Source organism: Tenrec ecaudatus, chromosome 1 (genome assembly GCF_050624435.1).
Source record: "Tenrec ecaudatus isolate mTenEca1 chromosome 1, mTenEca1.hap1, whole genome shotgun sequence".
NCBI classification, from domain to species: Eukaryota; Metazoa; Chordata; class Mammalia; order Afrosoricida; family Tenrecidae; genus Tenrec; species Tenrec ecaudatus.
Genome location: NC_134530.1, coordinates 42,722,538 through 42,736,126, shown reverse-complemented (window position 1 = coordinate 42,736,126; position 13,589 = coordinate 42,722,538). Strand labels below are relative to the sequence as shown.

Sequence of the window (13,589 nt, the reverse complement as noted above, 5' to 3'; positions counted from 1 at the left end):
CTGTAGTGAGCTGGGAGAAACCTATTGAGGAACTGTGATCCACGAATCAGCCTCTTGGATAGCAGGGAGGCCAGGCCAGTTTCCTACTAGAGCCACTGTCTTGCTAGCTTTGCTGGGTTGGATGAATGGGAAGGAGGGAGAAAGCAGTGACCCCTGGGGGTTAGAAGAACTGATTTCTTCCGGGGCTGGTGTTGCCGTTGGAGGAAGGCAGGCGGACAGCAGATGGTGTTGAGTACCGTGTTCTGGGAGGAGAGAGCAGGCACACAGATGTGAATGCTGAGCCACTTGCATTTCCATGTGCTGGACACTCTTTTGAATGCCACGCTGTGATGAGACCCTGAAAGCACCCGGGTGGATTGGTGTATCGTGTCCCCACTTTAGAATGAGAAAACTGAGTCTTTCCAGTTGTACTAGCAACATAAAATGACCTGTCCAAGGCCATCTGGCCAATAAGAAGTAAGTGTTCAGACAGCTGTAACTTCACAATCCATTCCATAATCCCAGGATAAATTTAGTTGACAATATCAGGACTCAACCCCATTGGAAGTTCAAGGGTAAAAGTCTGACCCCAGCAGGTGATCAGAGGCAGCAGCCCAAGATTAGGGAAAGGCAGGCACACAAGCATGACCACTTCCAGGTCCCAGCTGCCTGAGCCCTAACTATTAAAACCTTTTGGTCTCTGGAGGCATAACAGTTGTGTGTTGAGCTGCAAAACTCGGCAGGAGAAAGATGAGGCTTTCCGCTCCCATGAAGATAATCCCAGAAACTCGCAGCGACAGTACTAACCTGTCCTGTAGGATCACCAGGAGCAGACTCAATGGCAGTGAGTTTTTTTTTTTTGGGGGGGGGGGGGTTTGACCTCGGCTAAAACTTTATTCCCAATGAAGGACCCCATGGCCATAGCTGAGAAGGAGTGGCGATAGCAGAAGGTCATTTGCCACCACAGTTTGCCTTTGGGGTGTCCCATTCTTCCCCTTCACTGGACATTAAGCCAGACCTAGAATTGGAGAGGAAAGAGCAGGGACTTGGGAGTTAATGCAACCTGGGCTTGCTTTCTGCCTGTATTGCTGCTGCAGTGGGCCGCAGGCAACTTCATGGCTCTGAACTTCAAATCTCTCTCCTCTCTCTCTCTCTCTCTCTCTCTCTCTCTCTCTCTCTCTCTCTCTCTCTCTGTGTGTGTGTGTGTGTGTGTGTGTGTGTGTGTGTGTGTGTGGCGGGTAACAGCCTTCGTGGGCTGAGTATAGAGAGCTGAGCATGATCCGTGGCCAGTGGTTTGATATTATCATCGCTAAAACTGACTTTGCACGCGCACTTTCCTGTACAAGGCTGTCTACAGGCTGGCGGGACCTGGAGAAGGGATTCTGAAACGAACCCGGTTATGTACATATGTACAGGGGCTGGTGGTGTGTGTGTCTCTTGGGGCAGAAATGACTGGTGCTGGTCCATCTGTAAGAAACAGACCATTGCACTCAGGCCAAAGGCCTGAGCTGCAGGAGAGGGTGCCGTCTTTCACTTGTGTCCACCCGGTGCTCTGCAGGCTGAGTCCTGACCCTCTCTCTCTAGGTGGTTAGCGAGGTGCCCGAGGAGCCTCGGCAGGGTGGGGGCCCCGTGGTGGGTGGGTATTGTGTCTCTGGTGGCGGTGCTCCCTGGCCCTCCTTCCTGGGGATGAAAAGGCTCTTCTGGAGGAGCAGGGGCTGCTGTGGCTGTCCCCTCTGAGCTGGGCTACGCCTCTGCTGGTCTTTGCCACATGATAGAACTTTTCCCCTGGGAAGGGTTAGTGTGCACTTGGCAGCCACTCGCCTGGTAAGCAGTCTGGTGGGGCCTCCAGAAATCCAGTCCTATGAGACGAATAAGCCAGCACATTGGAAATATAGCCTGGAAGTGACTCAGGCCTGCAGGAATCCGTTTCTAGAAGTGCTGCCATCCCTCTTTGGAATATTTTGGTGGAAACTGATGTTTGCGCTGGGGGGAGGAAGCCCGAAAGCTGGTTCCAGGCGGGGTGCGTCTCAGTTGGCAGCGTTTGCCCTAGGAGGCCACCCTTCCTGGCCCTGGACAGCAGCAGGACCCAGTGCCATGAGACGCGCTTGGGAGGCCACCTTAGCAGCAGGTAGGGTTGACTCTGAGAGCCAGCCTGGCAATACTTGGCCACGTCCCTGGAAAGTACTAGAAACCCCACCCAGCGTGGGAGCTTAGGGGGGCCTCCAGCACGGTGGGTTGTTCTTCTCGGAAGTTCTCTGGATTCCTGTGCACTTCAGATGTTTACCTTCTTCTCGGACTGCAGCTTGGACATTTCCCAGCAGAGACCAAGACCAAACATGTACATGAGCTTCCTAGACCACCTGGCCTCCTAGTATGAGCGCTGGGCACGGTGCTGCAGAGAAGGCCATGCTGGAAAGCATGCTCCACTGTCGCTCAGGAGCAGGTTTCTTTCTGAGGACACAGTCGGTGTCGGGCCCAGGCGACCGAGGGACCGTCTGTCACATAAACTGACCACGATACCGCTGCAGTTACTGTTTGCCAAGCTGAACTTGCTGTGGGTTTTAACCTCCATTTCTGTCTTCTTCCTTTCTGCCAGGTCCCCAGCCTGTGTGAAGATCTCCTGTCTTCTGTGGACCAGCCACTGAAAATCGCCAGAGACAAAGTGGTGGGGAAGGATTACCTTTTGTGTGACTACAACAGAGATGGGGACTCCTATAGGTGAGCGCCTGCCCCAAGAATGCAGCAAGCATGCCGCATGTGCCCTGCGTTGGCCATTGCCACCTGCTGAGGATGCACAGGGCCACTGCACTTTGACGGGGTGATGACTGGCCATCAACCTTGCTTCCTGCCGTTTCCTCCAGCCCTCCAGCTAGCCAACAGGCCCTGGGTTAGCTTATTGGAGCGGCTCCTCTGGAGGTATAACAGGGAACAGAAGTCCCTTGCCCTTGTGGCTCTTACTCTCTCAGTTAATCTCAGCTGTGCTATTTATAATGAAGTCTTGCACTGGGCCAGGCAGCAAGGCTCCGGGAGAGGATGTGACAGGAGTGTTTGCCCTAAAGGCAGGGCGCGCCTCTTGTGACTAAGGAACATTTGTCTTGCTCTGTCACCAAAAGCACCGTTCCTTGTTCTTTCTGTCCCCGTGTCTGAGGCTGCTGTTGTTGAGTGCCTTTGAGTTAGCTCCTACGTGCAACACCTCCATGAAACAACGCCCAGTCCTGCATCATCCTCATGATTGTATCGTCTGAGTCTGGGTCAGTCTCTCTCGGGGAGGGCCTGCCTCTGGGCTGCCACCCCTCTGCCAGACAAAGCATGGCATCTTTTTCTAGGGACCGGTCTCTCCCGACAACAGTCCATCATCAGACCTTCTTCGGCACCCTTCCTTATTCACGGTCTAACTTTCAGATCGTGGAATTGAAGATACCGTGGCTTGGGTCAGGCTCACTTTTATCCTCAAAGTAGCTTCTTTGCTTTTCAACACTTTAGAGAGGTTGACCCAATACAGAGCAGTGTTTGATCTCTGGACTGCTGTTTTTGTAAGCTCGGGGCTGGAGATGGGGTAAAGAACCAAACTGACATCAGTCCCCCCCCCTCAGTGATCGTCTGCTCTCCAATAGCAAGTGCACTCGGCAGCTGGTTAGGAGATGACTTGATTTTTGCAGCCACCTCAAATCTTGTTCAGGACAGGGAGATGCATACACACAGTGAGCCTCAGATCAATCTTTTGCAGTGAAACGGGTGGCATTCAGCCCAGCTCAGAGTTCAGGAGGGTTAGAGAAGGGGAAGTGGGAAGCACAGGGAGGAAGTGGGATAAGGGTTGCCACACTGTCCTAGGATAGCAGTCAATGACAAGAGACAAAATGTGTAGAAACTGCTGCCTGGAAAGCTTACCTGCTCCTCAATAATCCACAATGAAAAGGAGAATTGTGTGTGTGTGGAAGTGTGCGTCAACGGTAGCGGTTGACTCTGGGCAGGAGGTGATCCCTGACCTGGGCTTAAAGGATGTCCAGGGTTCTTTCTGTGACCCGAGGGTAGGAACCCCGAAGCCAGTCTAGTATTTCAGTGATGGATGGTCCTAGCCAGAGTCAGGGCCTTGGAGAATGGTCTAGGAATGCAGTCCACTTCAGGCTTATTGAGGACCCGGGCGGAGTCCCGAAGCTTGGGCTTGAGGCTGTCTTTGGAGGGCGGGTCTGAAAAGTGGAAGCGGAAAAAAGCCTGGAGTCAGCAGATGTGAGCTCCAAACCAGCTCTCCCGCCCGCTTTGCTGGTCAGATAAATGACTGGCTGAGGCTGCTGCTTAGCTTTCTCATCAGGAAGAGGGAAATTGTATTTCTCATGAACGGAATGCTCAGTAGCCTTCCCCTTAAGTCTAGAATGGCGCGGGCACTGCTCTGTGCACCTTTTCTGGAGCTGATAACCTGGTGAAGAAGCCAGACACGTTTTTCATATGATGAAAATTGTGAAGGGCAACCAGGAGCACGAGGGGAGGGTGACACAGGATGCAGACTCCCCAGGAAAGGCTCTCACTTAAGGGATGATGTTTGAAGCGAGAATGAAGGGTGAGCCGGGCACAGGTGTAGGAGAATTGCATTTCAAGTGTGGAAAGGCCGGGGTGGAGGTGAGGTTAGAGATGGGCAGGGGCCTTAAAGGCCAGGCTAAGGGTTAAGGCAGTTGTTGCTACGTGCTCCAGTTCCCAGCAACCCTGTAGACAGCAGAAGGAAACACTTCCCAGCCCTGCACCATCCTCGCAGTTGTCGTATCAGAACTCATTTTTGCAGCCTCTGTGTGAGTCCATCTCCCCTTTTTCATGGACTCGCTACCAGACACGATGTTCGGACTCGTCCCTCCTGAGAAGGAGCCCTGCTGTCGTGATAAGTCCGTTGCATGTGTTGGGCTACAAACCACAAGGTTAGCAACTTGAATCCAGCAACAACTCAGAGAGAGAAGCGTTTCTTCTTCTATAAAGATTCACAGTCCTGGAACCCCACAGCGGCAGTTCTACTCTGCCCTGAAAGGTAGGGCTGAGTGGGCAGAAGCAAGGTGAGCAGTGTTTACCATGTCCAGACTATGTGAGACCGAGTCTCGCCATCCTCACATCTAAAGAACATTCTGGCTGTATCTCTTCCAAGACAGAGCTTCTGGCTTTCTGCGGTTGGGATAATCCCCGTGTTCTTCACCAACATCAAAATTCACTGCAGCGGCGCTTCTCAGTGTTCCTCATTGTCTTCACTTTGACACGCATGCGAGGCCATTGAAGGTAGCCTGGCCTGGGCGATCCGCACCTTAGTGCTCAGAGGGCCGTGTTTGCTCTTCGCAAGTCAACGAGACCTGTGCAGCACATGGTCCCAGGGCAGGGTGTCTTTTGAGGTCTTGACTGCTGCTGCCGTGAGCATTGATTGTGTATCCTAGCAAAACAGAAGTCGAGACTTCAGTCCTTTCTCCAGTCCTTTCTCCATTTATGATGATTCTGTTTACTGGTCCGCTTGTGAGGATTTGGGTTTTCTTTACATTGAGTTGCAGTCCATTCTGAGACTGCAATCTTTGATTTCCATCGGCAAGTGCTTAAAGTCTTCCTAGTTTTCAGCAGACACAATTGTGTATGTCATCCGCATATCCTCAGATCCCTGTTCTTCATCTACTCCTGTAAAGAGTTCCGGTCTTGGAAACTCACGGGGGCAGTTCTTCCCTGTCCTATAGCGTATCTGAGTCAACGTCAACTTCCTGTCAGTGAGTTTGGGGTTTTGTTGTTCTTCATCTTCTAGCTTCTTGGATGATTTGCTCAGCGTACAGATTGTATAATTAAGGTGAGAGAGAATACAACCCTGACCCGCACTGTTTCCCAATTTTAAAACATGCAGCGCTTCCTTGTTCTGATTGTACGGCTGCCTCTTGGACCATGTGCGGGTTCCGCACTTAGCACCGTGAACTTATCAAGGGTGGGGGTCAGGTCACAGGTTTGGATGGCAAGGGCCTTGCAGGCCAGCCCAACAATAACAGAACTTAGTATAAAATTGTTGAGGGAATGAAAAGATCAGGTGTAAAATTGCAGATTGATTATCACTGACCTTGTCATCAATTGAAGAGCCTTGGTGGCACTGTGGGTTAGACATTGGGCTGCTAACCACAAGGTCTGTGGTTCAAACCCAGCAGCCACCCCATGGTAGAAAAATGAAGCTGCCTGATCCTATGAAGAGGTGAAACGTGGGGAACCTTATGTAAGGTCACTGTGAGTCAGCATCCGCTCGATGTGGCTGTGGTTTTCCTTGGTTTGGCACAAATCATAAAGACTTACTACTGATGCTTTAAGGTGCTAAGTCTTGGTGGTGCAGACAGTTAAACACTTGACTGCTAACCCAACGATGGACAGTATCCAGTGGCCCACAGGAGAAAGAGGTGGCAATCTCCTTCCTTAAAGATTATGGCCAAGAAAACCATCGGGGCAGTTCTGCTCGCGCCCACCACCATATGCAATGAAATGGACTGGCCGGCGCCTCGCAGCAGTTACAAATAGCCAGTCCTGTCCTGGCTTCCAATGGGAACCAGGTGAAAAGTGGCTCTGTTTAAGGGAAATTGTAAGGGCCGAGCCTACAGCTTGTGAGGTGGAAGAGTAAGATGTAAAGACAACAGGTAGGCTTTGTCCTGAGCCTCCGAAAGGTGGGCATTGCTGTGCATTTGTGCAGCTCCTTACATACAGTGAGGTGTCACGTAAGCTGCGTGCACACATCCAGTCTGAGTGGGTTGGAGATGTCGATGCAGGCAGGAGTCCCCAGCACGGGCAGTGTGGCAGCCCTGAGAGGAGGAGATCACACTGCCAAAGAAGAGGGTGGGGGTTAAGGCTTCCAGGAGAAGCGCCATGCAGGGAAAGGTGGTGGTGTGAGGCTCAGGTGCCTGGGAATTAAGTAACTCATAGCATCCCCATTCCAAGATAAGAGATCAAGGCTCACATTGAAGAGACCCCAAGCTCACACTGCTGGCACCTACATGGTTCTAACTTGAAGCCCACTTAGGCTCAGTGCCCATTTACAAGCAAGCCCTCTGGCCTCTGGAGCCAGCTGGTCCAAGTAGATACTGCCCAGCCTTCCACTGGGTTTGTTTGATGTGGGTCCCCGGGACCTGTCTGGACAGCAGCTATGTACCTCATGCCTCGGCTCCCGCCACCACGAATCAAGATCCTTTTTTTGGGGGGGCACCCTTTCCCTGCTTTCTCTCCCCAACGCTTCTGATGAGTGTGATGGTGAGGCAGGTGCTGTTCCCAGAGTCCTCGGACCTGCCATCTGAGAAGGGTCCTCTGGCCGTCCTAATGGAAGCCCCTTGACTGCTTTGGGTGGAGGACTCATCTCCTGTCCCAAGAGCTTGTGAGGGTGGTCACTAAGGTCGTGCTCTGAGGAACTGGGACACACGGTCACTTCACTCACATTATTTGTTGTTTTGTTTTTAAAGTAGCAGCTTACTGACCATTCTAAGATATTGTCATGCCTCACAATTCTTAAATACGCTTGGGGAAATTCCAAAATTGTTTCATTTTACGTTTCCACAAACTTTTGGTAGTCCCTTCTATAGTAGGCGATCAGTCTGTGTGAGCACATGAAAAGAGTGTAAGTTTTGCAGTCAGTCTGGGGCTGCGAGACCAGCAGGGCATGCCTCACCTTCTGGAGCCTCCTCTGTCTGTTAGGTTACAATCGAGTGCGCCTCGGTTTGCTATGGAATCGTCACTGCGGGAAGTTAGGGGTAGAACGTGCATCAGCAGGTGTGGGTGCACAGTAAGGCGCAGGCACAGGTGACTGACTGGTGAGGGCTTTGAAGTGCTTGGCATCGTGTCTGCTGCACAGTAGATGATGCCTGTCCGTCGAAGCTAGTGCCGTTCAGCCCTCGTCTCCCTCTGCGGTCTTTTGTAGAGATTCTGTATTTCGTAGAGATTGAGAATGGAAAGGGGGGTTGTGTTTTGCTCAGGACTGCAGCCCACTCTCCTGCTGCTCTGTCCTCTGTTCTGCCTCTGACAGCCTTTGTGCCCGAGTGAAAGGGCCTGCTGGGGAAGGGAGAGGAGAGTGGGACTAAAGCAGGCGTGGTAATGTCTGCAACAAGGGATTCTCTGCCTTCCCCCATCAACGTTCCTGGGGAAACACAAGCTCGGGCCCAAGCCTCAGAAGAACAGGGAAAGAGAAGGGGAGGACATGAACTAGGAGAGCAAATGAGAGGCCCTTCCTGGGAGAGAGCGAGCGAGATGGCACGTTTCACTCAGTGTAAGCCTTGTACTTCAAGAGAAGGGTGTCCCGCAGGTGAGCTGGTGCATGCCACCTGTGGCCTTCTAGTGTGATGGTTCAGCTGGGAGCCTCTTTATGCACACCTGTGTTTTCTCAGGCCCCTCTACTAAGAGGTTTCCTCCAGGCCACAGCCCTGGGCAGAAGAAAGGCGGGTCCTCTGCACTTGGAGCAGGTGTTAGTCAGTTCCTTGTAGGTACGACCTTGTTGGATGTAACATTTAAGTGGGACGTGCTAGGTGTGTGCCACCAGTCCGTAGCAGACCACGGTCCCCGGGCAAGGACTGTGGAGGTATCTAAGCAGAGTCAGATACTTCCTGTCTATGCTGTCGATCTAGACAAGAACCAGTTCAACTGAGCATTAAGGCTGTTCGATCCTTTCTAATTCTGTGACGTTATTTGCATATCTAAAATCTGTTTGGTATGTGATAAAGTTTAGTGAAATGTTAGTGGGGGAAATCTAGAGTTAGGAGTATTTGCTGTAAATTTTAAAAATGCTGTTTCAAAAACGTCTTACAAAGCATATTAAACTCTTGCCTTGCTGATGTGATTGGGGCATTTTACAAACGCTCTAGTCATTGCTTCATCTCCTAGGTGGGTTCTGATCCAGAAGTGGGATCTCAGGGCAGAGCCTGGGAAGCTGTATTTGAACACCCATGCCCAGGTGAACTGGCCTACCGTCAGCAAGGCCTGTGCAGGATGCCTTGCCCACAGTGGGGACACCTCGTGCCTGCCCCACCCAGCTGCCTGTGACTCATGGCTCATGCCATCTGAGGCCAGGAATTTTTTGTTGTTGGGTTTTTTTTTTTAAACCCTTGGACCATAAAAGAAACCAAAGCCTAACTAGCCAGCTGGGCTTGCAGGACCCACACACAGAGTCTGGCACCCTGAGGCTGGCTCCCAGCTCAGGAGGGAGGGCAGTCGAAGCAGCACTGAGGTTTTAAGCTCTGTTGTGAGAGCTAAGCGAGACCTTAAAGATCCAGTGCCGGTGCCACCACTCTTCCTTCCTGTTTTGTGGACCCACCGAGCTGACCTTCGACGTGTTTGTGAAAGCCTTGTTGGTAAGCACAAGCAGACTCGGAGGGACTGGTTGGGGAGTACTGCCACCCTGACACAAGGTAGTTCCCAAAGGGGTCCTCAGCTGCCAGTCTCATGCACCCCGGTACCTCCCTAGTGCCGCTGGCAGGACAGCTCGGGATGAAGGGGTTGCTGCACACAGCTCACCTGCCCTCTGCTGAGCAGAGCTGGGCTGGACCCGCCCCGCGGCATCTGGAGAAAGACCTGGCAGTTGATTTGAGCAAGCGGAGCTCTGTGGGGCCTGACACATGTGGTGACTTGTCTCGAATCAGAATTGACTCCGTGGCAGCTGCTTGGGGGCTTTATTTTGTTGTTTTAACCAGGGGTCAGAGCCAGAAGTACAGCTCACACCTCTTGACCCTCCATTCAGTGCTTTCCTCCACACAGGGAGCGCCTGCAGAACCAGCTGCTCTTCACTGGGGGCAGCCAGGGCCCTCCATGCCTCCCAACCCCCATTTTTGGTTGTCGCAGCTGGGGGGGCAGTGCTACTGGCATCCATTGGGTTGAGGCCAAGGATGCTGCTGAGCGCACCCTACAGCCCATAGGCCTGCCCCCACTGGAAGGACGCTCCCCCCAAGGCATCCCAAGCCCCCAGCAATGGCGCAGTTGAGAACCTGCTCCATACCATTGTTTCCACACCTGAACCTCCTGGAGAACTAACTCGCTTCTGTTGGTGTTGCTTAGTGTGAGGGAGGAAAAGGGGGTGGGGTGGGTGGGGGTGTCTGTCTGTCTGTCTGTCTGTCTCTCTCTCTCTCTCTCTATTTCTCTTGGAGGGACTACTGGTTTTCCTAGGAGTTAGGGGGACCGACTCAGAGGCACAAGACTTTTCCTGCCCGGTTCTGTGCTGTGCACCTTTCCTGCATGGTATGCCACCTCAGGGTGCTTCTATATCCCAGGTGTACCTCCTCCTGCAGAGCTGCCTCCCTGGGGCATCGGGTCTTGCTATAGGGCCAGGGTGCTGGCAGTGTTGGTGCTGATGCTATCCCAGAGCCATTGGCAGTGAGCTCCAAGTCACAGTGGGCTGGACCTCCTGCTAGGACCCCTAGGTAATTGCCTTGATGCGGAGAGTGTGGGGTGGATTGCAGCAGGCCTTAGCCCTGCAACAGTGACTATCAAACATCTTGGGCTTTTAGAAATACAATTCCAGATCCCTGCCCTGAAGATGCCCATTTAATAAGGTGGGACCTGGAACCTACATTAAAATATAAGGGGGCTTCAAAAAGCACATGGGCAGTCACAGAGCATCGCCCCCCCAAACCTTCACAAGTAGAATCTCAGGGTGGAGCGTGAACTTGTGTTTGAACAGGTGTTTCAGGTGATTCTGACAGCCCACCTTAGAGTGTGGCCCTGAAAGAAGCTGTGTATGTGCTGGCCAGACAGACAGAAGCTGAAGTTTAAGACTGATGTGAGCCAGCTGGGCCATCTCTGCACTGCTGGGAATGATGGTGTCAGATGGGGACACAGGCACTCTCACCCAGCCACCCACCCATCAGATCATGTCCCTCTCCTACCTGGACACTCCAAGGACTCTTAACCCACATGGGTGCCTTACCAGGTGGCACAGATCACCCCCTCTCTATTGTCCCCAGGCCTTTTCGAGTTCTTCCCTGTGCCTGCATCCCTCCAGCCGCACCTCCCTACTCTCTTAGTCTCCAGAATGCTTAGTGCTGTTTTAAATACTAGAGATTGTGCTGTTTCATTTATTTATTTTTGATCCACCTCCCACCCCTTAATCATACACTTAAGAATCTGAGCTCACTCCACAAGGTCGGTGGAGGCAGGGTTGCCACCACAGGGACTGCTCAGCCAGGTCACTCTGTTTGCTTCTTTCTTATTTGCCAAGTCCATCTGGGCCTAGGAGGCGGGAATGAGAAAGAAGGCCAGGTCCTAGGGAAGACCCCTCTGCTCGGTAGGAACACTCAGAGCAAGAATGTATGCAGAGGCCACAGGGAGCCTGGATGCCAAAGACAGACTAACTCAAAATGAAGTTTGACCTTGGCTGGCTTGCTCTGGGCCAGCGACTCTGCCAGCCTTGGGACCGAGATAGATGAGGAGACCATGGCCCTTACAGAAAGCCTGCTGGGAGAGAACCAGAAGTCCACCAAAGATGCTCAGTGTCTGGTAGAACAATGAGCAAGTGCACATCATCCTGGGAGCAGCACCCAGGTCAGGGATGTGCGCTGAGAAGGCTTGCTGGAGGGAGAGGATCCTTGAGCCAAGTCTCACGTGATCATCAGTTTTCTCCCTGGAGACTCCAGCTCACTGTGTTGAGCAGTGGTTCTCGGGAGCCTATGGAAGGATGGGATCACTTCTGTATCCGTGGCCAGACCAGGCTGCTCCCAGGGGCCTGGTACCTGCAGCTCAGCCAGGTTGCACTGCTGCCTCCACCCTCACATTCCTGAGGGACCTGGGGGAATCTCAGCTGAAAGTGGACCTCGGTGTCAAGGCAGCAAGCTTTTCTCTCCCCACCCCCCACCCTTGATATAAAACTTCAAGGTCTTCTGACTTTCTCCACACATTTCCATCCTCACTGTGTTTGATTGTTGCCTTAAATCAGATCCGTATGGCATGCCCGTGGCCAGCAGCACCGTTTGAAACCTGTTAGCCGAAACAAAAAGCATTCTCTGAGGGAAATGAAAGGCCTGACTTCAGAAACCTAAGCGTTCCTGTCCATCTGTCTCTTTTCAAATGGCCTCAGTTTAAGCTCTTAAATGTGTTCTGAGTGCCCCTTCTACTAAGAATATTCTGGGTAATGTTATGATTTTTCCCCCAGCTACAATTACCCCGGCTCCAGGACTAACAGCTTGAAATGCCGTTGTCTGTGAGCCAGGAGAAATGTGAGTTACAGGCTTCTTGAAAACTCCAGGCCCCCAGTCTGCAAGAGAGATGGGCTCTTATGTCTAATGAGGTCGCCTTTAAATGAAAGCCAGTTGGGGCAGGTCTTCCAGGCGCACAGGAAGGCAACGGTTGTTTAGCCGTGGAAACCAAGGTCAGACCTTCGAGTGTGCTAAGGAGACTTGGAGGGAGAAGGGAGGGAATGCAGTTCTCCCTCTCAGATCCTTTCCCACTCCCCGAGGCGCGTGGCAGGACCAGGCCTCGTTGGTAAGTGGAGTGCCAGCAGCCTGCAGCGTCTCCTTGCCTCTGACCTGAGAGCCTCTGGAGGGCTCTGTTGGTGGGGGTGTGGGGAGACGTGGGGGCCGCTCCACGGGGGAAGCAGACAGGAAGGGCATCCCTCCTAGTTTTGAGAGCGCCAGCAGAATTCCTTTAGGTCCTTTCTTCTCCATCCTGTGCTGTCAGGGTCCAGTCTGCCAGTAAGCATTTCCTGAGCATGAGCTCTGCTCGGGACTCGGGCCACATACTGGCCAGAAGAGAACTGTCAGAATATTACAGATGCAAGAATCGGCATCTGTATAGGGACCTAGGGGCACGGAGGAGGGAGTGGGCCCTTTTGTTTGGGACAAGAAGAGGATGCAAGAATTCACTCATCCAGTAGGTTCACTCTTTTTATATATATATATATATATATATATATATATATATATATATATATATATATATATATATATATATATATATATATATATATATATATATATTTGAGGGTGTTGGACAGTGAAAGACAAGACAGAAACGGGACAGTCCTTCTGAGAACTTCCTCTCTGGACTTGACTGTCTTCGTTACAGTGAAATCAAATGAAAACACTCAGTCCCTCAGTTGCACTGGCCACATGCCAAGTATTCATGCGCCCCGTGAAGCTGGTGGCCGCCATTGTGGATGGACGGAGAGACCATTCACATCACTGCAGGAAGTTCGGGTGGCAGCACTGTTTCAGCGGGAGTGACGGTGCAGCCTGTGCTCAGGAAGGGAGAGGCCTCTCTGGAGAAGGGGAAGGTGCCCAGCTTTGGCTTCACTCCGACTTCAAACCCTGCTGGCTCCCCCCATTGCAGTGGTCAATGAGGGGATGGCTCATCTGGAAAGAATGCTTCCAAGTGTCCCTGCTGTTTTCAGGCCTGGTGTGGGATGGTGAGCTCTGTCTGCCTGCTGTTGCTCAGCCGGTGCTGGTTCCCACCTGCCCTAGTTGACCCACTGAAGTAGCTACCTGGTGCAGTTTAGGTTACCAAGAAAAGAAGGGGGGCGGTGGTTGTGCCCAGGAATCGTTAAAGCTGGATTCAGGAGATGCGGAGTATACTTTTCACTTTCCCTCTCACCCTCTGTCTGTCTGTCTGTCTAAAATCCACAGTACTGTGTGAGTTGGTAATGCTATGGAGGCTTGTCAGCA

At 52.2% G+C, this 13,589-nt stretch overlaps 1 protein-coding gene across 2 annotated transcripts in view; it reads left to right on the top strand.

Moving 5' to 3' along the window:
• Positions 1-13,589, top strand: part of CAPZB (capping actin protein of muscle Z-line subunit beta) — a 130,408-nt gene that overhangs the window by 86,573 nt on the left and 30,246 nt on the right. For both annotated transcript variants that reach the window (XM_075551439.1, XM_075551446.1), the window contains exon 3: positions 2,576-2,697. In XM_075551439.1, coding sequence (XP_075407554.1) covers positions 2,576-2,697 — 122 coding nt within the window. The remainder of the gene's footprint in view (positions 1-2,575; positions 2,698-13,589) is intronic.